We start from the raw sequence: 23,756 nt of genomic DNA, 5'->3' as shown, positions 1-23,756 counted from the left end.
GTATCAGGTGTGCCCAATGCTGGCCACAGCTGAGCCCCTCAGCCAAGGCAGCAGCACCTTGGGGAAAGCCTGTGTAAGAAAGCCAAAACCGCTGACCAGGGGCGAGGGGGAAAAGTGTGAGAATCAGCCCTGCAAGCACAGAGGTGAGAGGAGAAACTCCAGGCTCCTGAGCACAGATCCCTGGAGAGACCACCCTGGAGCGGGTTGTCCCCCTGCAGCTCATGGAGCGGACCATACTGGAACTCCACACTGCAGCTGTGGAGGCCTCAGGCCAAAGCGGGTGGACTTGTGCCTTGGTGGCAGCTGCAGCCTGGGACAGGTTCTCCCCATGGAAGACCATGGCCTGTAACCTGTATCGAGGATCCCTGTGCTGAAGCAGCTCATGAAGGACTGTACCCTGGGGGAAGGGAGGACAGGAAGCATGCACAGGCAGGAGCTGTCGCAGACTGACCACAGCCTCCATACCCCACAGCAGAGGGAGAGGAGGTGGGAGCAAAGGACCACAGCTGAGCCTGGGAAAAGGGGAAGGGCACAGGAAGGTGATTTAGTTTTTTTTCTTCCTCACCCTCCAACTCTGTTTTTAATCAGTAATTTTCCACATGTTGAATCTGTTTTGCCTGAGACAGTTAAGTCACATCCCCATGTTTATCTCAGCCCTTGAGCTTTTTCTACGTGTTTTCCACCTCTGTCCTGGTGAGGAAGGGTCAGCTAGCAGCCAGCCAAGGGCACGCCACCACCCCTACACACTGTCGCCCCACAAACACACCTGCATGTTCACATATTGGGAACAGCCATGTCACGCCAAGTACAAATAAAATGGCAGTCAACATTTTAAACAGCAAATACATTTATTGAAGTGGTTGAAGTTCTGCACTCCATTGGACACCATCGTTCATAACTTAAAGGCAACAGAGCAAAAAACATTGTGACAGGCTCCAACTGGAATATTAAAAAACTCACATAATCATGTCATTTAACAAGTACAGTTAAATTGTTCAATCATTTTGGTCTTCATCCCAGTCTTTCTTTCCTGATGGAGGTTTAGGGCCACCAGCTGGTTTTGCCATAATGATCTTGAAGATAACAGAGAAGTAGAAAAAAAACAAGGTCAGAATCAGACTCTTCTTACCCCACTCTTACTTACAGCCATATGATGCTGAATGTCGACATTCACTAAATTCATGCAGTTTCCCTACTCTGAACCTAAGCCAGTCAATATTATTATCCATCTAATCGAGATATTGACAAATTAGTTACTTTTTTCCTTGAAAATGGCAGAAGCTAAGACCTGTTATACAAAAAAGAGGGCTTCTACCTCATTTCTGCATGCAAATTAAGACTTTGGTTAGTCTACAGAAAGTGAGTGGTTAAACAGGCTAACGAGTGACTGGTTTACAGGATGCACACTACAGAAAGCAGAAGAATTATCAGAACTATTGTTCTGAATTATTGAGTCTAAACATCACACTTTGAAATCAGAAAGTCCACTAGTCCTACCCTGTTAAAAGCTCATTTTCTGCACTTGCTTTAGTGACAAGTAAGGTAAAACTAAAACCGCGCTTGCCATTCCTTCAATGAAAATTCCGTTTCAGGAGTAAAATTCATTTGCAAAGGCACAACTACAAAATGCAGCATCAGCACAGGTTAAGACAACAGCGTTACGTGTCCTCAAGAGAAATACCGCCGGCCATGTGCTTGTCAATACGCTCATGCATGAACTCACACACAGATACCTCTCTGCTAGAGAAACAGAGCTTACTGCACACTATTTTTCAGGCTCATCTTTCCAGTCATCCTTATCCCAATGTCCTTGTTGTTTAGGGACTTTTGGACCGCCTGCTGTTTTTGCCATAATAATCTACAGAAATTTTACACGCAAATACATTTTTGCCCAAGTTCCACAGAACAGAGTAAGTTAAGACTTTTATCATGAAGATTATAACCTCCATTTTTCCTAGACATTGGATTTTCATATAAAAACAATATATGAGAGGTGGTTTCTCACATTAAATCTTATTCCTACTAAAGTTAGGATAACTTTCTGGATATTAACTGTCAAGTCTTAAAAAAAGAGACGCATTAATAGCGCTCCTACGGAAGCGGCAACATTACAACATTCCAAATTACAAGCTCTTGAACAAACTACTTCCTGGCTTTCAGAAATAACCACGTTTTTAAGTACCATATTTTTGTGTCTTGCATTCCCAGATGATTCACATATTTTGCATTAGTGTTCTGGACACTGAGTTAAAGGTTTCAGTTCACCCGCTAAATTATTTGTAAGCTTACCTGATCTACCCGTAGGACGGTGACTGCTGCATTTGTAGCTAGCTTGATACCCCAGGATTTTCCAAGGTATGTGTCTAATACACCAGCTTCCAACATATCCTTCACAGCAGCAGCTTCAGCCTATCGGACAGGGGGAAAAAAGCATCATTCAAAACTTTCTCAGGCTTCTACCTAGCAAGTTAATTGGATTTTCGAGGTTACAGGTTTAGAACAAGTTATCATTTTTCTGATCTCATCTTCTCGCTTCAGAAAACCTTCATGCCTAATCCATTACCAGGAAGACACGTTAAGTAATTACTAAAGACTTATTATCCATCACGTTAGTTTAGTATCTCACTTTACCTCCTACATGAGGCCACTATACCACATTGAATTTAACTGCTTGCTGATGAAAAAAAAATGAGCAGCCCACTTCCATATTAGAATTCTAAGTTATTCTTCTAGACTGTGCAACATGGAGCTTCAGTGATTTCAGTTAATCTATAAACACTTCATACTGATAGAAGTACTTTTAAATATAACCCTGTGCTGCAGAGCACCAAGTAATGCGAGAGATTATTTACCTCAATATCAAATCCAACATTTTTATTCCCTTCCTGATGCACAGCATAAAGTTTGGAGATGACCTCGTTAGCCTTTACTCCAGAGTTTTCTGCCAGTGCCCGAGGAATGGCTTCAAATGCCTCAGCAAACTTCTTGATGGCATATTGGTCAAGCCCAGGACAAGTCTAAAGTGAAGTTGAAAACCACATCAGCATTTCAAAAACTGTAAGATAGGGAGGCATTTCCCCCCACTTTTTTTAGTGATTTATATACATTAATACACATACATATTTTGGCATAACATGATATATATATATATTTTTGTAAGTCACACATATATTGAAGTACGTGTACGTATGTGTTTGTGCATGAAAGCCCATTTGCTGTACCTCTCCATAAGATGTGATCTGCTTGGCTAATTCAATCTCTGTTGCACCACCTCCAGGAACAAGACGTTTATCCTGCGAACAGACCATCCCAAAACACAAACTTTTACTTAAAGCATCATATCAACTTTCACTTTTTATAACTTATATGCTCTATCAAGAACGCAACAGAACTTTAACCCACACAGACTTTAATTAAGAATCCTCTTCAGAACAAACATGAGTTTTAAGAGAAATTTACCAGAATTTATTCTTTCCAAATGTCTTTGAAGAAAAATACCTGGTTTTGTTAACAAGCAAAATAATAATGCAGTGTGTTTTGTGTCTGGGTTTTTTCAGTGGTTTTTTGTTGGTGTGGTCTTTTTTAAAATAAGTAATTTCAACTTTTGCCTAACTAATAATAGAATTCCTAGATTTTCTCAGCTTTTCCATTGACTTGCTGGGAAATATGCAGGAAACCAATCTACTGTACATTAAGTTTAATACGTCAAGAGGTATCACAAGGTGCTGGGGGTTTTTTTTTTGTATTTTTGGGGGGTTTTTTTTTGTTGTTGTTTGGGTTTTTTTGGGTTTTTTTTTTTTTTTTTTTTCAAAATTAAGCATTTTGTATATCCTTTAGCAAATCAGCATTCCCTTAAGAACTCACAGTCTTTAAACAGAAAATTAATCATCCTAAATCCTATGTCAGGACCACTCCTGGAAACAATCATAAAAGCATAGTCTATGGCTGTTTCTGTACTCTAAATCAATGTGCATGTCTTGGTATGTACAGGACATAAGGCGTCAAACAGAAGTTTAACATTTTTTGCATGCCACCTTCCAAGTAAACAGACAAGCATTTCCTTTTGTATTAAAGAAAAAAAAAAAAAAGAGGAAAAAACAATATTCGAGTCCACAAAAGCTGCTCAGAAAAAGCTCCGAAGAACTGAGTTCTTCCATCTATGAACTGCATCTATAGCACATCAAGGAAGCAATTCCTTGTCTTCAGTGAACTAGAAATTTAGTCTGTGACCAGTCAGTTCTTCCTGATCCTCAGCAACAAACAAAGATATCTAGCTTTTCTTCTGTGCCTGGTTTCCAAAGAACAGTACAAAACCTTCAGGGAAACTGTCAAAAGTGAGCTTACTGCCATTAGAAAGTGGTAAAACTAATCTACGTTCAAGAGCTCACTCACTACTGGAAAACTGAGTGCAGTACATGCTGAGCACCATCTTTTATGTACACTGTATTCACAAGGATATCGGCATCAACCTTCTCTACACAGCCCTCTATGTCTCAGCATTACACAGCTTTCTCTACACCTAAGCTGATAATATAAATACCTGCTACAGCCTTTGTAGCTAATGAGCAGAAAGTAAACACAAGTCTTGCGTCGAACTGATCCACAGCTCAGTTTTGGTAAATGAAGTATTCTGGTTACTTACCCTTGTGAGTACTTTGAAAGTATTTACACCATCATCCACTGCTCTCTCTATGTCATCCATCAGATTGTCTGTAGATCCACGAATGAGTATAGTAGAAATGGCACCATCCTCCTTTTCTGTTCAGACAGACATGTGCATGACTGAATTAAGTTTCTTAGATGTAAAACACATACGAACACCGTACTTCTAGAACAGCGGCATTAGGAGTTCTACAGAACATACATACCATGCTTAAACACAACAACTTGCGTATCCCCAACCTCTGATAAATATACACTATCACAGTGACCCATTTCTTCTAGAGTAGGGGGAGTCTGGAAAGAAAAACAAAGAGTTAAGAGGTGAACCTGCTCATCAGTACTCTCCCTTCTGCTCCTCATTTGAAAAGTCCTTACCAGTCTGGGTAGGGCTGTTGCACCAACGGTTTTGCACAGTCTTCTCAGATCCCACTTTGAGTTCAACCTTTAGAAACAAAACCAGTCTTTCTAATAACGTTTGCTCTGGAAACTTGTTAACACATGCAAGTAAGTATTCTCTTAACTTGTCAGCATTTTGTAAACTAATGACACCTATCAAAATTTACTGCGTCAAGTTATAAAATCCACTGTTCTGTTTTTTTTCCAGTTATAATTATCTATTTCCAGGGATTCTATGCAAAGACCAGTAGTTCAAACACATGGAAATTACCAAACTTCATCTTCTAGTGCATAAAACTCCAATTGCTCTGTACAACACCTCTATAATAATCCTTTGTTATGCAAGAGGTGGGAGTACCATGCTCCGTTTCCAGAAGTTCAAAGTAAAGTTAAGCACTCAAAAAAGGACCACTTATTTGCGTGAGAGCTGCTGCTAGTAATTTGACTTTATGTTGTGCAGAATATATTTCAAGGATGTATAAACATGCTTTCCTTATAGATAAAAATATTTAAGGCTCCCAGATAAGTATTAAGAATTAGTTCTTCCATCCATCAATACACTAGTGATGCACGGAGGTGTATCTCATCATTGCTGAAGCATCACATGAGGACTGTGACAAGGAGAAACCATTATGGTAAAGTCTTACATGCCTTTGAGCCCACATCCCTCTACTAGATCCACAAATTTTTATATTCTTGAATTCAGCTGTGCTACAAAGGCACTTAAACCAGAGTAACAGTACCATATTCACAAGTTACTCCTCGATTAGCTGTCATACAGAGGTGAAATACTCTCAAGAAAGAGAAGCTATGAAAACAACAAATTGCAGCTCAGGTCTTGATCCACTAGAAAAACTAAACAGTCTGCAATATTTTGTTTCTAATTTGTTTGAGAGGGAAGAGACAATATGGGAAGTACATTTCATAAATCTTGTAAATCAAATGTTTTCATGCTTTTCTAGTACTTACCTGACTAACATAAGATTGTATTTGTTGGCATAATGAAGTGCCATGTCTGCCACTTTGCCACCTGTTACTACTACGTTTGCACCACTATCAGCAATAGCTTTGACTTGCAAATCCATTAGATTTTCTTCTCCCTTACTGAAATTCATCAGCTCTTCAGCATTCTTTATAAGTACGGTGCCCTAGTAAGACACATACACTGTTATCAATTCAGTGCTAACTACATGTCTAAAAGGTTTTGACAAACCATTTTGTCTCCCAACTTATGCATAAACATCAAGTCATCCTGTTTTATAATACTGCTACCCTTCCCAGGAAATGGGGTAAAACAAATCAAAAAAAGGGTAACTCTGATATTCCTAGACAACCTTGACATTCAAACATTCTAGCATGTAGTTTTGCTCAAATAACCCAACAAAACTAACAAAAACTTCCCAACCCCAAAAACCCTGTAAAGCAAAGTTAGGTTCAGATGTTTTCTATGAACTTTTTTAAACTAATGAACTCAATATTAACAAAAATATCTTAATCACCAAGTGTCAAAAATATTTATAGTTAAGTCTAAAAATAAGAGCATATCAGCATAAATAGATATCTGACTTATTTTGAGCTTCTACATACCTTCGTTTCAGTTATCATACCATCAAAAGGGCAGGAATACACAGCTATTTTTGCATCTTTGACAGAAGTAACATCTCCTTCAGTTTCTTTTTTAAAAACCATGCCATGCAGTACTGAGGAAGCAGAGATACCAGCACCCTGAAAGGAAAGAAACAGGATGGGGGCACGTCGTATTATTGATCATTTACTGTCAGAAAGCTGCACTAACCCTTATGAAAGGTGGTACTTACACTGATTTGAATGTAGCAACCTAAGTTTTCATTGCAGCACAAGAAATAAGACTTAAGCTGATTTAGCAACACTGAACATTATATTACAGGTTCCCATTTTAAGACTGGTTGGTGGCCTGTGACATTCATCTTCTGTGCTCAACTTGTTACATATTTATTAGCAGGAAAAAACCACAGGAGGAAATTCATGGTAGATACAAGCTTGTTCCAATCCTACATACCATACTGACGTTTAAAGTCCCATTGACAGAAAGAGCACAAGATTTGACGGCTACATTTCCACCAGCCTGCATCTTAGCCTAATCTTGTGACTGCTTCTACAACAAACATGCAATCAACATCCCTGTGTATAATTAAGTTAATGCATCTGATTTAGTGTAAACTTTCAATATTAATGATTTGTGTTTCTGAAAGCTGCTACTGGGCACTAAACAATGAACATAAAGACCAATTTCCGAAACTTATTATGCATACTACAACACAACAGAGATATCAGAATAGAAAAGGCACTTTCAATCTTCAAAGATCTAAAAATTAACTTTCATTAAACTGTTTACCTTAATAATACCGTAAAGCTAGCTACTCCCAACTTACCACAATTTTGCACACTCTGATATTATCAACGTTGAAATGACCAGAATCGGGAAGAATAGAAACTGTTCAGGAAACAGGAAAAAAAAAAAAAAAAGGACGAATTTGTGTTGCTTAATGAATAAAGTAGAACAATGACACCATAAATAATGCCTGCAGTTTTTCTGAAGTACTAAAATTCAATGTTTTGAAATGCCAGCCTAAATTTAAAGCAATTATAATCTGCTAATACCCTGCATCAAGAGAAACAGAGATTTTATTTTTACAATGCAGTAATCGGAAAGCAACATCTATTCAGGCTGCTTAGTTAAATTAAGTCCGAATATCCATTTACATATGTACATTGAAGTGGGAAGTCTGACTCAGAATATTTTCAGAAAACACCTAAAATAGACATGAAAGTTTTTTCTAAGAAAATCTAAAGGAAGAAAGCAACAACTCAATACAACTACAGTCTTGCTTCCATTGTTCTGTGGCTGAGACTAATAACAGCTTATCTGAAGCGTAATACATCTTTCTAACAATAAAAAATGAGGAAGATGGGTTTCTGCTTTAAAAAGACTAGAAGTCTATTTCTACAAACATTTAGCAGGAAACACAGACCTTTCCTGAGCCACAATGCCAGTGACGAGTTCAACAAGAGAAAGAGGGTTATACCCATTTCAGAGGCTAAATCATTGTATTAAATTAAATTTGATAAACTAACCATACCTTTTATCTTACATAAAGACTTTACTAATGATCACAAGCAAACTTACTCAGTTTTTCAGAGGCATGCACAAATCTGTTCGTGTCCACTTACCACAGGCCTGAGCGATAAGCTTTGCCAAAAACTGTTCATTGCCATATTGTTTGCTCATCACTGAAGTGTGCAACAAAGATGCCACTTCTTCAACGTCTCGAAGATTCTTTGCAGAACAGCACACCAAGTCTGGAAGAATTTCTAGGGCTTTCTTGCAAGCCTTTTCATATCCTTCAATCACCTGTGCAGCAAGCAATAAATATTCACTACACCACTTCACTATACATTCACACTGCTTATATCTCCTTTTCTAAGGGCCATAAAACATTAGCAAATGCAAAAGCTTGTAAGGGAAGCAAGCAATCACAAGCAGCAAAACATAATACTGTTCTTCAAACATCTCTAAGAAATTATTTCAGAAGGAAGCAGACGATTCACAATATTATGATCCAAAACCACTGACCAATGGCAACCTGAATTCAAGCCACATGAACTGTAATAACAATATAACTTGCCTCTGAGACTGATAACCCCATCCTCAAAAGGTCTTCTGCTAACTCCAGAAGAACTCCAGCAAAAACAAGGACAAAGTTTGTTCCATCTCCGACTTCTTGCTCTTGCATGTGGGAAGCCATCACAAGCATTTTTGCTGCAGGATGCTGGACCTTTACAAGAAGTGACACATCTTAGTTACTGACATCCCACATAAGAGTACAGCTTCAGGTTTGTCTGTGCATCCAGTATAAGGCCTCTTATTTCAAATTGTATCTGAAGATACTAAGAATGCACAAAACACAAAAAAAAGCAGCATAAATTATTTCAATTGGCTAACTTCCCTAATAAGCAAAAGTACAAACATATATGAAAAAAAAAATTAGAAAGCTGAGCATTCTCCCTACAACATGTATTAGACGACATCCTTGACACCGGTTCTGTGCTTTTTTACAGGATGCAGTGGCTTCACAGTCAAGCTCTGCAAGAGGAAAACAGCTGGAAGTTTAGATCTTCAAGCTGAATTCATATGTGCAACACACAAAGTAGATGTCTAAATTACAGTTTAATTCTAGACTTTTTTCTGCTTGAGACTGCACTGCTTTCCCTTTCTTTCAAAGGAATGCTGTATTTTTGAATATAATTAGAGCAGCTGCCATTGTATCCCAGAAAGTAACATGCAAGACTCATTCGGTTAATTAACTAGTCTGCAGATTATTTTTAAGAACAGAACTGAGACTTCCACAGTTATTCTACTTATACCGAACCACAATGCATTAAGTAAGGAAATACTTAATACTGATACTATTTCTATCAGTAAGTATACAATTCAGTAAAATATTATTTGCATTGTGATACAAATATGAATTTGACAGCAAGAGAAAAAGTTAGGACAGGTCAGTCTTTACACACGTTTACTGTATTCACAGGAGGATGCTGCTACATCCTCTGCTTCTTAAATCCAATTAACATATTCTAAGCAGACAGGAGAACATGGCAACACTGAAATATTAATACAACATCTATTACATTCAGAGTTTTCCAAACACTGTATTGTCCAGACATATCCTCTTCTAATTCTACACTGGTTTTGGCAGAAAAAAAGCAGGTAATTGCTAAGCATCTTCTGCAACTACTTAGTGCTGCTTTACAAGAGTTCTATTCCTCACTGTGGATATAACCCATTGACTTCAAATCCAGTGAAAAATGTGATTTACAAAATGACATATGTAAATCATCTGGCAGGGTGACATGTATTTCCTAATTAACATTCAGAACCACAGCAGCCCATGAACAGAAACACTAGTTCACAACTGACATCTTCCGAAGAAAGAAAACTTACTTCCAGCTCTCTCAAGATAGTAGCAGCATCATTAGTAACAAAAAGTTTCTCCAGATGATTGATAACCATTTTGTTCATTCCTAATGGGAAGAAAAAAAAAAACATCCATTAGGCAAACAGAATTTTGTACACAGACACTGTTTCGTAACTTTCACATATGTTTTTACACAGTAAAATGTTAGACCAATTAATAATTTAAGACCCTAAAAGATTTTTGTGAAGTAACACTTCAGAGTGTGTTACATTAACGAGAAATTGGTAATTTCTGAAGAAGCAGTTCTCTCTTCAGATTTATTAGTACATCACTTGATTGATACTGAAGAACACCTTTTGTTTTGGTATATCTGGTCAGAGATAGTATGGTTATGTTCATTATGACTGTCTATCAAGTTACTGATTTTCCTTTAGTTTTTGTAGATCGTCCATATAGCAGCAGTAAAACAGCAAAGAGGACACACTAACCAGTTCAAAAATCTGGCAAAGGCAAGTACACTGGGCATAACTTAAGAGCTAATCAAACACAGTCTGATCTGTAGAGCCACAAAGACTACATTTATGAGTTCTAGAACAAGCCCAATGTGTTTCCTCAAGAAACAAACAACTGTTTGTTTGTCAAGGTAGGTTTAGCCTTCAAACATAACATTTGCTCAAAAACACTATAATAATTTTAGGATTTACATACCATTTGGTCCGTAAGCTGTACGTGTGGTTTGAGCAAGTTCTTTGCATGCCTGGATGTTCCTATAGACAGCTTCTTCTAGTCCTGAATAATGCTAAAAATAAAAATGTTCTGTTCAGAATTAGGCTTTCTAACAAAAAAAGGGATGAACTAGTAATTTCTCCTTAAAGCAGCAATAATCTACTGAGTCCATGAAAGTTTTGAGTTAATTTAAGATTTGGTATTTCCCTTAAAGTTTAAATGGAAACCAAACGTTACCCAAAGACGATGAGAGAAGAACTACTGTGTACTCCTCAACTAGGCAGCTCAGCAGGCACTGTAAGTTTCTGAACAGAAAATTTGAACAGTAACTCTATTTTCAATACAGTTTGCATCTCTGAAGTCTTCCAAAAAAGTGAGTGGCATGCCAAAGGGAAGCAGAAAATAACAAATACTGGATTGTAGGGGGGCAAGGGTTCTGTAAACATGCATTTTTGTAGATAATTCTTTACTCACAGCTCTGTATTCCAGAAAAAAAAAAAATTGATTTAACTCAGTTCTATGTTCAAACATGTATGGTTTGAAAATGAAGCAGAATGATTCATAAAATATTTGTGTCGGAGAAGCCAATCAGCCTGGCTTCAGTGTGGAAGCCTCAAGAAAAGGAGGGATTCCCAGAAAGGGCCTTAAGAAAGAGCAGGGTACAACGTACTGTGCGGTCCATAAAAGAAGGGAGAAAGGTACTTTCTAATAACGTTTACTCTCTAAATACAAAATAAACATCTCAGAATGGCATCCTTGTGCCTCCTTGTTTTATAAAAGATATCTCTTGCTACTCTGGCCTTGAATTCTTTTATTACAGAAGCAGCACGTAAGCCACTCTGCTTCCCTGCTCTCCCTCTGCCCTTGACATATGCCATTCTTTGCCTCCAACGATGATCCTGAAAAGAAAAACAGAGAGCTTTTGGAGTTGCTAACTTCACTTTGCTTTCTATCCAGCAGAAATTTTCGTCTTTTATTTTCCCCTGCAATAAAAAAAAAAAAAAACACAAAAAAACCCCCAAACAAAAAACCCCAAACAAACCCTTGCTTGCTTTCTGTCCACGCTTTCAAAGACAGCTTCTGGCTTTATCAGGCACAGTCCTTGACTACTATCAAAATCTACACTACGTTAGTGTTAAACACGGTTAAAACGGATTTAAGGAGAGGGAATACATGGGAGGATATCACGTTATTCTGCAATACTGGCAATGGTATTTTTCTTATGGGCACAGAAAAGGACTCGGGGGGGGGGGGGAATATCTCTGAAGAACTATATCTATAAAACCCGGTGTAATTTTGCAGAACCACCGCCTACAAAACCTCTCCACACCTCACGCCTTCCCGCCGCCTTTTTTTTTTTTTCCGCGGCGAAGGCCCGAGCCCGCCGCCAACAGCTCGGCTCCCACCATCCCGGCCCACTACTGCCGGGCCAGGTCGGGCCCGGCCGGCTGCCGCCCCCGCCGAGCGACGGGAACCCACCGAGGCTCCCTGAGGCGGCGAGAAGGGATGGCGGCCCCGGCCGAGCTTTCTCGAAGGCCGCGTGCGCCAGGCGCCGCCCGGCAGATTCCCCGCCCCCCTCCCCCCCCGCCACGGCCGCCGAGGGGACCGAAGCCGGGGGGATAGCCGGTCCCCTCGGCGGCCGTGGCGGGGGAGGAGGGGGGTGCGAAGGGCCTCCCCCTACCCCGCCCCGCGGGACTCTCACCTTCGCCCCTTCCTTGAGCATCTGGGCGAAGCCCGGGGCCTTGGGAACGTGCAGCGCCATCTTCCCTCCGCTCCTACCAGACAGCGCCGGGGACGACGGGAGAGACGGGGCGCGCAGGCGCGGTGAGGCGGCCGGGGAGGGAGGATGGCGGGGCGGAGGGAGGTGTTTGGCGGCCTCAAGCACTGACGCGCGGGGGTGGGTCGGGGCCGAGGCCTGGTTCCTGCTTTTCCTCAGAACCGGCGGCGGGTGGCGCTCGGGCTTCGGCTTTCAGCCCAGCGGAGCACTCGCTTCGAAAGGTTTCCTGAAAGCCGGGTGGCGTGAAGCGCCGTCTCGCCGGACATCTTTGCTCGCCTCACAGTGCCGGGTGAGCCCGCCAGAGGCTTGACCAGCCGACGGCCTGACCGCCGGGGAACGGGCTCTGGGCTTCTTCGAGGAGAGAATGAAGATCAATTAGGACGGGTAGCATTTAGACACTGCAAACTTTGAGGGATGGCTGGCGTGTCCGGCAGCTGTGTGTTTTGCTGTGGGTGAATGAAATCAAAGCCAGTGGTTCATCTCACTTTTGAGGTACTGGAGTACCGTGTCCAGCTTTGGAGTCCTCAGCACAAAGAAGGACATGGACCTGTTGGAATGGGTCCAGAGGAGGCCACAAAGATGATGAGAGGGCTGGAGCACCTCTCCTACGAGGACAGGCTGAGAGAGCTGGGGCTGTTCAGCCTGGAGAAGAGAAGGCTCCGAGGAGACCTTATAGCGGCCTTACAGTACCTGAAGGGAGCTACAGGAGAGATGGGGAGGGACTCTTTATCAGGGAGCGTAGCGATAAGATGAGGGGTAACAGTTTTAAACTGAAAGAGGGTAGATTTAGTTTGGATATCAGGAAGAAATTTTTCACTCTGGGGGTGGTGAGGCACTGGAACATGTTGCCCAGAGAAGTTGTGGTTGCCCCATCCCTGGAAGTGTTCAAGGCCAGGCTGGATGGGGCTTTGAGCAGCCTGGTCTAGTGGGAGGTGTCCCTGCCCATGGCAGGGGGTTTGTAACTAGATGGTCTTTAAGGTCCCTTCCAATTCTAACCATTCTATGATTCATGTTTTCCTGAAATAGGTAAGATAGCTTTGCTTGATTCATTGTACTATATGCAGTTCACTGCCTCCTTTTGTCAGGGGTTCTGAGCGGTGGTGTTCTTTCCTGGGAACCATCATCTGTGCGATAAAGGGATAAGGAGTATTGTGGCAGTGGCTGATGTTGGCTCCTTCAGAGTCTGTCTTCCACTGTTGAATTCAGCGTACTGTCTCCCCGACATTTCTCTGAGTACCTGCAGTGATACATGTCTCAGAAACAGTTAAGAGCCTTCATTGCCACGGATGGCAAAAACCAGTCATAAAACTTTGCAGGCTCCAGTCAAGTATTTTGCTTAGTACAAACCTAACTTGTTCAAATGGAAGCAAAATGTACTGATAAGAAGACTAAGTACACGCAAGTTGCCATTATCCAGGGTAATCCTGAGTAATATGTGTGCTACAGGACACACTGAAGAGGTCTTAGGAGGCTCACCTTGACATCTCTGCAAGTAGCTGAGGTCCAGCCAGTAGACAGTGGAGCTGCTCCTGTATGGACCTGCTTTAGGTTTGATAAGTTTTATTAACTTTGCCTCTGTGCCACACAAAATCAAACATACTGTTTCAAGACAAGAACTTCAAGGCCTTAGAAATAATACTGCTGCGTTTAGGCCACACAGTATCTGAGCCTGTAACCCAGCAGAGGCTAAGTTGCTCTACCTCTGCAGCACAGATAGGCTGCAAGGTTAATTAAATCACTTGATATGTGTTGCTTAAGCAACCTCAAGAGGACATTTAGTTTTACTGTCCAATAATTCTTAAAATTCAGTTTTAACCTGTAACGCATCATGGCAGTGTAAAAAAGAGTGGTGATAGAAAACAAAACTACATAAAGCACCCCATGAATGAACTTCAAAAAAATCTGTACGCAGTTTTGCTAGAAGTATTTAGAGGCAGATGCCACTTGAGGCAGACGAGGGAACCTATTCAGACCTGACTATTGTGACCAAGGAGTGTGGGCGTTTCCAAAAGAAAGTGCTGGGGTTTGGTATAGGGGGCATAACCCCGTTTTATCCCTCTGTTCTCCCTTCCAATGTATCTGCACCACACTGCAACTAGGAAAGAAGGAAATGTCTGTCCTGTTCTACAGCCAAGATGGCAGAAACTGTATTTTATAAAGCAACTTCTGTGATTTATTCTTAGCCATGGAGATCAGAGGGGGTACTCACTCCTAAGTCAATGCAGAAGGCTTTTCATAGTCATGAGCATGAAGTCACAGGCCTTATATCAATAGCTGAATGCATTCTAGTCAGAGACATTAATTTTAGGTCAGAGAGGAAAGATGGTTCAAGTGGTTAGACTGCTGATCAGTAACTGCAGGATGTGTTTCAGCTTTGTGTGTATGACTAATAACCTGCATGACCTCAGGCAAGTCTCTAGTGATTTATCAGCACTTAAAAGCTTTGTCATTTTTTTACCATACATTTTGCATTCTCAATGCCATCATCTGGATGTAGCTACCTCATTGTTGCAGGACTTAACATGAGTACGTTTTTTTCCAGATAGGAAATAGAATGGTTAAATGATAAAATGGCTTCCTGGAAATTTTGCAGTCTTCAGCTAGGAAGTCCATGGTTCTTTTCCTGTAGGATCTTATCACTTGCCTAGGTGGATTGCCAACCTGGGCTTAAATTATGATGCCCCAAACAGTATTGATTTGTATCAAAAAATGTTTCTGAACTCATTGGTATATATTGGTATTCTTCTCCTTCCTTGATTTTCACCAAGACAAATAACAGAAGAATCAAGGCAATAGTATGTAGGGTGCTAAAGAAACGTGATTTTACTATTAAAAACACTTATTAAGTTTACACTCGTTATAACCTTTCCATAACAAGAAAGGATGGATAATTATCTCTTCATAACTTCTGAAATCTGTTCTCTGATTTTTCAGGGATGGCCTCTCCAAAGCGCTCACTTTGTCAGAACCTTAGTAAATGTTAGCTTAGAAATTAAATGAGGGGTTATTATTGCCTGGCAATGTGGCATGTTAACCTTGTGAGCATTCATCCTACTAAGAAGGTGATATTCCCTTTCTGAGTCTTCAATAATTAAAATGCTGTTATTTTATTAGTCTCTCAAGTGGTTATATACAGGAAATGTAGCTTGCATAATGTTGGAACTACAGCAAAAGACAAAGTCAGCTCATGCAGGCCAACAGTAGCCATCACAGCATTGCATGGCACTTCTTGTTGAGTCAACTCTACTTGAGTAAGTTAAGCAACTTGGGGGTGAAAGACACAGCTCTTCTTATTCAGCAGTTCATCTGTCCAGTTCACTCCAGTTTAGGCTTCTTCCTAAGTGTTGTTTTTGCTTGGAGAAGTAAATTTACCCATGTTTGTTTCTACTCCTAATATTGTAGAGTCATAAAGTCAGTGTTGCTCAACGATTCCCAACTCCAGGTCCAGTATTTTAAACCAGGGCAGTTGCCATAAAGGCGGTCCCATCTCCGGCTGCTTGTTTCACCTCTGCATTCTCCTTTCCCTTCTCTCAAATCTTCTGTTGCCAAACTTTTTTGCCCCCATGCAATAAACCAGCTTAGGGAACCGATCTGCATTAAGACTAACCAAAAAGAAAACCGGCCAGCTTTCAGGTTCCATGGCTGTGCAAAGCCTTGGGCTGGCACAAGGAGAGATGAAGGGAGACAGGGCCGCAGTCTCCCTGTGGCAGTGTTGCCTTATGCTATCTTCAGATATTTCAGGAACCGCCCTGTTAGTACAGTGCTTTTATTGAAGCTTATGCTAGCTACATTTTCTAAAGCCAGAATACCACCAAAACTAAAATATATATGTATGTTTGTGATTATGAATATATACAATATACATATCTGTCCATCTGTATTCAACTATCACTAAAACACCTCTTTCTGTTATAATCAGGAGTTATTTGGGACTTGCTGTCTAATCATGACTTTGACTTGGCCTTGATCTTTTTTTAGCTACTCTTCTACACCATTTATATTCTGCACAGACATTGCCATGCTAAAAGACCATCCAAAGGTCAGAGGGTTGGCTATTGGCAGTTGGCTGCCCTTTTGCCAGTCAAAATCTATTACTGTACACGTGGAAATCCCCAGCTTATCTGTAGGCACATGTTTTTCAAATTCTAGGATGGTAAAATTTTAACAATATCTTGGGAAGTTCATAAAAAGGACAGAATGTTAATTTCTATTTGCTTAATCAGCAGTGGAAACCTGACCAATTCGAAAACAAGGGATAGAAAAGTATCTGTTGAAGTTGTGAGTATAACGTCTGACTGTGTTTGTCCAACAACACTGACATCTGGCCAATGAAAAATGTGAGTGGCATGTTGAGGGAAGCCTGAGGACCATACCTGGTTTGCAGAGAATCATACTTACACCTGAAACAGAGAATTGTGAACCACATAGGGCTGAACATTCAGGGTGAACATAATTCTCTTAGTAATAGCAGCAGCAGTTACATCAGCTTTTCCCAGATTGTGCTTATCACACTTGTGACATAATGAGAAGGAGCACTCTAATCAACTAGAGTACTTCTAATCAACTGAGTACTTCTTAGGTCATTTTGTCCATAGCTCCTGCGTTAAATGCTACCCTCATCCTGGATTTATCTTGCTTGCTGGTACAGAGGATTGCAAGCTAGAGAGGAAAGCAAGATTTCCTTACCATTTGTGTATTCTTACCTCAGTGTATGTGCTTTCTGCTATAGCTAATCCAGTTAGTTTGAGTCACTGGAAAGCACTTCTGGGGATTTTAGAGGAGTATTGCCTTTGCATGGGATCAGTAGATTAAATTGTTCGAAAATGTTGACATACTAAAATAATGATGACAGTTGCCATCTGAGTTAGGGACCCAATATGTTTGATTCTGCCTACACAAGTGTCAAGAATTCAGAGGTTCCTCTAAACAAATAAGATTGGAAAGGATGATAGTCTCACAAAGGAATTGATGCTGTTTGTACTGATTTTGTTTTGCAGGTACAATCAAGGTATAAAATCATGCTGTGACACTGGTACAGTACACACCAAAATAGAATTCAACAGCCTCTATTTCATGAGAGAAAGCAAAATTGTTGAGGTCTTCTGGTGTTGATGCCATAAGAAAGAAAGCATAATTGGGCAAAAATGACATCTTCTAGATAGTGAGTTCTGTTTTGTATTAGGAGGTCAAATCCAGGATCAGATAAGGACTAGAGAAGCATCTCTCTTCAGTTTTCAAAGTGGTCATATGGGAACCTTTTTCCAGTGGAGTGCACAGGAGCCTGAAAATACCTGGAAATACAAGCCAACTGCTATTGAAAGTTCAGCTGTTCTTGTTGGGGTGGGAAGAATTTATCAGTACCTATGTGGATCATCAAACTGAGGAGTGGGAGGGAAATAGGAATTTTAGGCTGTAATTAGAAAAGATAGGAAATAGTGGAAGAGGGCTGAGGGCTTGGCATTGAATAGATGAAGACTTCTGCAGAAATAGCACCCAAATGAAGTCATAAAGAGTAAAATAAATACCAACTGTCTGCAGACTCTTGGAAACAAGCTACTACCACACCCAATTTGCATTTCTTTCAGCTCTGCAGACACTAAGCAGAAAAAAAAACGTAGCTAAAAGCTAGGATTCTGAGATCAAGACCACAGTTTATGTTGGTTGGCACCTGGACAACTGAGATCTGTGTTCTTCTTTCTTCACTGTGTCCTGCCTTCACTTGGATGCCCAATATGGAATTTTCTAAGGATACCCTAAATCAGTACTAGATCTTCAGGACAAAGACAGGAGTTTTTCCAATTTTTAATACTTTGTTTCTCTACCCAAATAATTTTGAAGACCTTGTCCAAGTAACTACAAATTTTGTTTCTCTTATTGTCCCCATTCTTATCTGGGGATTAATTTTAGGGTTCTTAATTGCGTGTCATCTGAATATATCTGTTAAGAAATCCATTAATTCTCCAGAACTCAGGTCGGTCTCCTGGCCCACCTGTCTCTGAATTGGGACCAGGGTCTGCAGAGCACTCTTCTTGCTACCAGCGTAGAATGTGACCCATCAGCATGACCTGTGGAACTTCTGTGTGTCCCATTATTTCCTGGCTATGCTGTCAGTCCTGTGTATCTGCCAGCAGCTTGGAAATTGGCCTGAATGTGTGCTTGGTTGTGAATCAAAAGAATTCCAGAGGCACCTTTGCAGTCCTCATTTCTGCACTGCATAACCTTCCTAGCTGTAACTAAGAATCATACTTACATACAAAGAATAAGCAGAGAACATTTTCTAATAAACAACTTCAAAACAGGTAATTGTGAATGTACCGGTGTTGTACTATGTATAACAAAGGAAATGCTAATGTCCTGGAGGTTTATTTAAGAAGAGACAATCACTCTAATGTACACCTAATCAGCAAACTAATGTTTGTACTGTGCTATGACGATATGTAAAGCTACAGAATACTGCATTACTTTGTTCACTCAGATTTACGTGTATTTACTAAGTATTTGATCTCCGGATACCTTGCATACTACACAATGAATGGGTGAAATGAGACTGAGAGAACTAGGCTGAGGGAAGCAAAAGGATAAAGGATGTTACGGGGCATCGAAGTTCCAAGGTGAAGGTGGCAACACCACATCCCTGACTCAGCAGTATCAGTAGTTTTCCTTTTGGCTACCAGACAGATTTAATTCTGAACCCTGTATTGAGGTTAAGATTCTTGAAGCAGTAATTGAGCAGTAAAGAAATCTCTGCCTTTTTTGCTTTTGAAGGATAATTGTACCAACTGTTTTTCATCGCTAGTATTGCTTATCTTTCCAGCTCTGCAGGCTAGGTGTTCATTGCTTAGCAAAGAATAGATTTTATCTGTGATGCATTTGAGCTTCTTCATTTTTATTATTTTTATTTTTTTTAACATAGTACAGTGAAGTGAATGTCTAAATGTTTGTTACGCATCTTTATGGTCCAGGTTCTGAGTTCTGTTGACTAAAATATGGGCATCAGTAAGCCATGTATGTGATTCACAACACATTCTCTGCTAATCATTCTCTTGCACGAAAATGGTCCAACAGCATTGCACCAGTTATTTTGATCCATTAACAGATGTCCTTGCTGTCAGCCAGCTGGCGAAGAGACAGCAGAAGACATTAAACCAGTGCTTGAAGTGGGACAATGTGGCAGAAAGCCATACCACCACGCTCTTACTTTGAACATCAGCAAGTCGCCCGTTTAGGAGGGAGTCATCTATGTTCCCAACACCTACAGAAACTGAGAGAGCAATTGTCTTGTTTGATCACTTACAAAGGCTTTGGATAAGCTGGTCCAGAGGACACCACCCTCACAGAAAGCAGCGGTGGAAGGCAGAGCATACAAGATTCCAAACCATGCTGCAATGTTTTTGCTTCATTTGAACTTAGTTTGATTTATTAATATAAGAAGAAGGGCTATGAAGATGATTAGGGGACTAGAACATCTCTCTTATGAAGAAAGGCTGAGGGACTTGGGTCTTTTCAGTCTGAAAAAAAGACGACTGAGGGGGGATCTTATGAATGTGTATAAATACTTAAAGGGTGGGTGCCAGGAGGATGGGCCCAGGCTCTTTTCAGTGGTGCCCAGTGACAGAACAAGAGGTAAGAGGCACAAACCTGAACATAGGAAGTTCCACCTAAACATGAGGAGGAACTTCTTTACTTTGAGGGTGGCAGAGCACTGTCACAGGCTGCCCAGAGAGGCTGTGGAGTCTCCATCTCTGCAGACATTCAAAACCCGCCTGGACGCGTTCCTGTGCAACCTGCTCTAGGTGACCCTCCTCTGGCAGGGGGGTTGGACTAGATGATCTCCAGAGGTCCTTTCATTCTGTGATTCTCTGATTCTGTGTAATTGATCAATTAGACTTTGTACATGAATGCTTTGTACGTGAATTCAGAAAAATACAGTGGAGGAGGATTCAGAAAGATATCTTTGGGAAATATGGGGAAACCCAAAGCAGTCACTCAGCAGTGTATGATTAAATTTACGATGCTTTTGAAAACACAAGTTTAACTCCCTTTGCTCTCCTCAGCAGTTTAATGCCTGCTTTTCAAGACTTCATAGTCCCTGAAATTTGAACTCTCACAGCTCATGGGGTACTTCTTTGTGCCTTCATACCTCCAATCCTCTACAATACAGCCTAACGGGCACTTTGTCTTTAATCTTGAATTTCTGTTACCGCTGTCACTTACAGGAGAACTACAGAAGAAGATGCTCTGTTCTGATGAAACTTCTAAAGGATTATGAATTTGAGAGCAAATAATTGATTTTACATACCAGAATCACAGTCCAAGCTGTAACAGTGAAATACAGAGTTTATGCTTTTAAGGGTAACATGTACAGTATTTTTACTGTAAAAAAAAAAATTCTTATGATTTACCCACTGATAATGTAGGTTACGTTACTAGTAACAGTGTGGCTTATTCAGTTAATCTATGCTCAGACTTAGTAGTTATAATAAATTTTCCCAGGACCAACAATAGGGTGAAAATAAGGGAACTTTTAGAACAAGTGTGATTACAGTTTTTTTCCTGTTGTATGATATGGTTCCAAAAAGTTCCAAATGCCCCAGGAGCCCTCCTGCAGACTTCTCAGCAGCTCTAAAGAAAAGGTTATTTTCAGTTGTGCATTTATCTCTAGTTGCCTGTGTTAAAGGATTCCAGATATGTGCTTTCAATGTTTCTCCCTGAAATCTTGGAGAAAAGAATGAATCCACTGCGTAACATCTTACAGTCTCATAGGAGCTTACTGCTTTAACTTTTTGTGTCTATTTCTTGGTTTTAGGAGGCTTAAGTGAGGTTATGGTGAAATCTGTGAGTGGTAGTGTGAAGATGAATAGCAAAAACCTTGTAATGTTTGGATATTCTGAATTTTAAAAAAAGGGGTTTCATGAGCAAGTGAAATTGGATGATGTTTTGTAATCATGGCAAATTATGGCTTGTAAAAAAAATTTAAGAGAAAAAAATATTTGAAACAGTTTTCTTTTCCTTACTTTTTTTGCATTTTTAAAATTCAAAAGCAGCCTGTCATGTCTATATGCCATGGTTTTTGTAACTTTTTGAAAGCAAAGCTTTAAAATTGAAATGTCATCAACTGATAAGCTGTGGTAATAGAAACTATCCAGTTCTAGTAAACAGCACGCTGTTACTGGATTTAACATTTCAAGAATTGAGGGCTTTATTAATAGCTAGTTTTGTTCATTTAAAACCACTGTCATTTTATTTATGGCTGTAAAATTGTAGAAAGTAAGTGAATGAAATGGGAGCAATTTTCATTTTAGGTATTTCAATAGTAATTTTCTAATTTTGCACTGTGTTTGAAGACTCGTAATGCTCAAGTGGCAGACAAGTTGATGATCTAAACTGTATCCTGGAATGTATAATTTTCCCCAAAATAATGTATGTGCTACCCCAGATATCTTAGAGCTTCTCTGATGATGTCATTGACAGCTACTTCAGACTGCAGTCTTGTGTTTCATAACGTTTCATCTGAAATGGACAGTTAACCGACATTAAGATCTAACTGCTCATCTAAAGGAAAGGCATTCAAGGTATGGTGAAGGCTCTCACATAGGTAGAGATGTATATTGCAAGATGAGAATCTTAAACATTTTTATCAGGACCCTGTAATTCAGGTAATTTAAAGATCAATATTCCCTGCTGCCTCCCTGTGAGGGTGGCATTCCTGTCACTCTCCCATGAGAATCGGGATTTAGAGAGCTCAAGCAGGAGCTACAGCATTCTGCATATAGTTCATGGTGTTAAAACAATTAGCTAGTATTGCCAACAGAGCTTTTTTAAAAAAAAAGTATTAGAAAAGATTCATTACAGGTTTAGTTTAGAGGTTTCATTTTGCTCTTAGATTATTGTGGATGAACACATGAAGAAAATCATAAAATCAAAACCAGGACGTCATTAGGGGCTTACGTGGTATGGGGAATCAAGGTTGTTTTCTGAGAAAAATTGCTGTAGCAAAGGCAATTTCTTAAATTGATTAAGGAGTTTTACATTAACATGCCATACTATTGAACAGTCAGTATCAAAATAGTCAATAGTTTTCAAATGGTACCATATTATACTGTCCTGATCCAGTTCTCCTCCTATTGTCTTCAAAGGCTCTTTGACATGAGATGGATTAATTTCTCAAATGTGTCCTCTAAGGGGCAGCATTGAAGAGCGTGTCTCTGTAAACGGCTGCTTCTACTCATAATATGGAGTAGGTGTGAGTGACTAACAAATTAGTGCTTATTCTCTGTTGTCTGGAATTACGGGCTTTCAAAGGTAACCAGTGTGTTTGGGAGTCATTACTGCCAATCTCTCAAAAATCCTGTAGCAGACATGTTTCCGTTTAAGTGATAAAACCATTGGAATTCTCCCCTGTGGAGTACTGAAAATCATACAAAAAAGTAGGGTATTTTATTAATATTTTTTTAGTGAGAAACTGATGGCAGAGCCTATTTGCATTTCTTTCTTGTGAGAAATATCAATATTATGTCATTTCTAAAACAATATGTCATCTTGACTAATGCTAATTAGATAATGTCAAGTCTTTCCTGTCAGTATTGCACTTAAACAGTATTGTGTGGGTGACTTAATATGGGAATATTCCGGAGTATTAATATCACTGCTTAGTCCTGTACATTAGATCATGAGAACATCTGCTTCTTCCTTATTAAAGTCCTGTGATAAGAGGAAGAGTGTGGCATTAATAATGACAAAACAGTAGCGCTTGGTCCTTCACTTGCAGTCTGCCTCAGGGGCATGGGTAATCATTTAGGAAGAGCAAAGTTCAAGGGCTCTTTTCCCCCTCTGAAAAAGCAGCAGTTTACTGTCTTTACCCTACTTTGTCTTGTCAGTGTTCCAATAGAAAGTTGGTAGAGTCTTGTTTTCTGAGCAGGAGCTGTCCCTGGGTAAGGTGGCCTTTGAAATTGTCTTGTATAATTTATCTGCCAGAGCGAAGTCTTTTTTTTTTTTTTTCCCTAGTGTGCCTTTATAGTATCTTTGGGTTTATAAAAATATAATATCTTTCATTGGAACAAGCAATTTTGGATGAATTTGGGTTCATGGAGGAAAGTGGCATGAGCATCCATCATTGAAGACCATATCAGAGATGGACAAGGGTTCCAAACCAACTGTAGGTTGGTTCCAAACCAACTGGAGGCAGGTCATAATTCTAACAATTTTTGACTTTTTAACCATGATGATTTATTGTTTAA

At 40.0% G+C, this 23,756-nt stretch overlaps 2 protein-coding genes across 10 annotated transcripts in view; one reads left to right on the top strand and one right to left on the bottom strand.

Annotated features, from left to right (window-relative positions):
* Window positions 1–829: 829 nt before the first annotated feature.
* Window positions 830–12,574, bottom strand: CCT8 (chaperonin containing TCP1 subunit 8). 2 transcript variants are annotated; one of them, XM_054201367.1, is made up of 16 exons: window positions 12,445–12,574; window positions 10,725–10,815; window positions 10,043–10,122; window positions 8,724–8,873; window positions 8,269–8,449; window positions 7,470–7,531; window positions 6,646–6,783; window positions 6,028–6,206; window positions 5,038–5,104; window positions 4,869–4,956; window positions 4,643–4,758; window positions 3,222–3,293; window positions 2,853–3,017; window positions 2,290–2,409; window positions 1,760–1,858; window positions 830–1,073 (listed from the first exon to the last, which is right to left on the bottom strand). In XM_054201367.1, exons 1-15 carry the CDS (start codon window positions 12,502–12,504, stop codon window positions 1,766–1,768), a joined length of 1,662 nt encoding a protein of 553 aa, XP_054057342.1. In that variant the 5' UTR covers window positions 12,505–12,574; the 3' UTR covers window positions 830–1,073; window positions 1,760–1,765. The 2 variants fall into 2 exon arrangements, with proteins under 2 accessions (XP_054057342.1, XP_054057352.1); XM_054201377.1 differs by lacking the exon at window positions 1,760–1,858.
* MAP3K7CL (MAP3K7 C-terminal like) overlaps window positions 12,428–23,756 on the top strand; it is a 51,713-nt gene continuing 40,384 nt past the window's right edge. For 3 of the 8 annotated variants that reach the window (XM_054201470.1, XM_054201461.1, XM_054201398.1), the window contains exons 1-2: window positions 12,467–12,566; window positions 21,991–22,091. The gene's annotated coding sequence lies outside the window, so the exon portion shown is untranslated. Of the gene's footprint in view, window positions 12,567–21,984; window positions 22,092–23,756 lie in introns of those variants that run through there. The other 5 variants (XM_054201456.1, XM_054201438.1, XM_054201427.1 and 2 more) reach the window with 5 other exon arrangements.

This window comes from Rissa tridactyla, chromosome 1 (assembly GCF_028500815.1).
Source record: "Rissa tridactyla isolate bRisTri1 chromosome 1, bRisTri1.patW.cur.20221130, whole genome shotgun sequence".
In the NCBI taxonomy this organism is placed as follows: Eukaryota; Metazoa; Chordata; class Aves; order Charadriiformes; family Laridae; genus Rissa; species Rissa tridactyla.
Note: the sequence above shows the minus strand (reverse complement) of the source record. Positions and strands in the feature narration are given on the sequence as shown.

Excerpts from the sequence above, each read along its gene's own strand:
- CCT8 (XM_054201367.1), bottom strand. The coding sequence starts at position 12,504 with ATGGCGCTGCACGTTCCCAAGGCCCCGGGCTTCGCCCAGATGCTCAAG. Across the intron at positions 8,450-8,723 it reads TGGGGTTATCAGTCTCAGAG|GTGATTGAAGGATATGAAAA; the intron begins GCAAGTTATATT and ends CTTGCTGCACAG. Across the intron at positions 4,957-5,037 it reads CAACAGCCCTACCCAGACTG|ACTCCCCCTACTCTAGAAGA; the intron begins GTAAGGACTTTT and ends TTTTCTTTCCAG.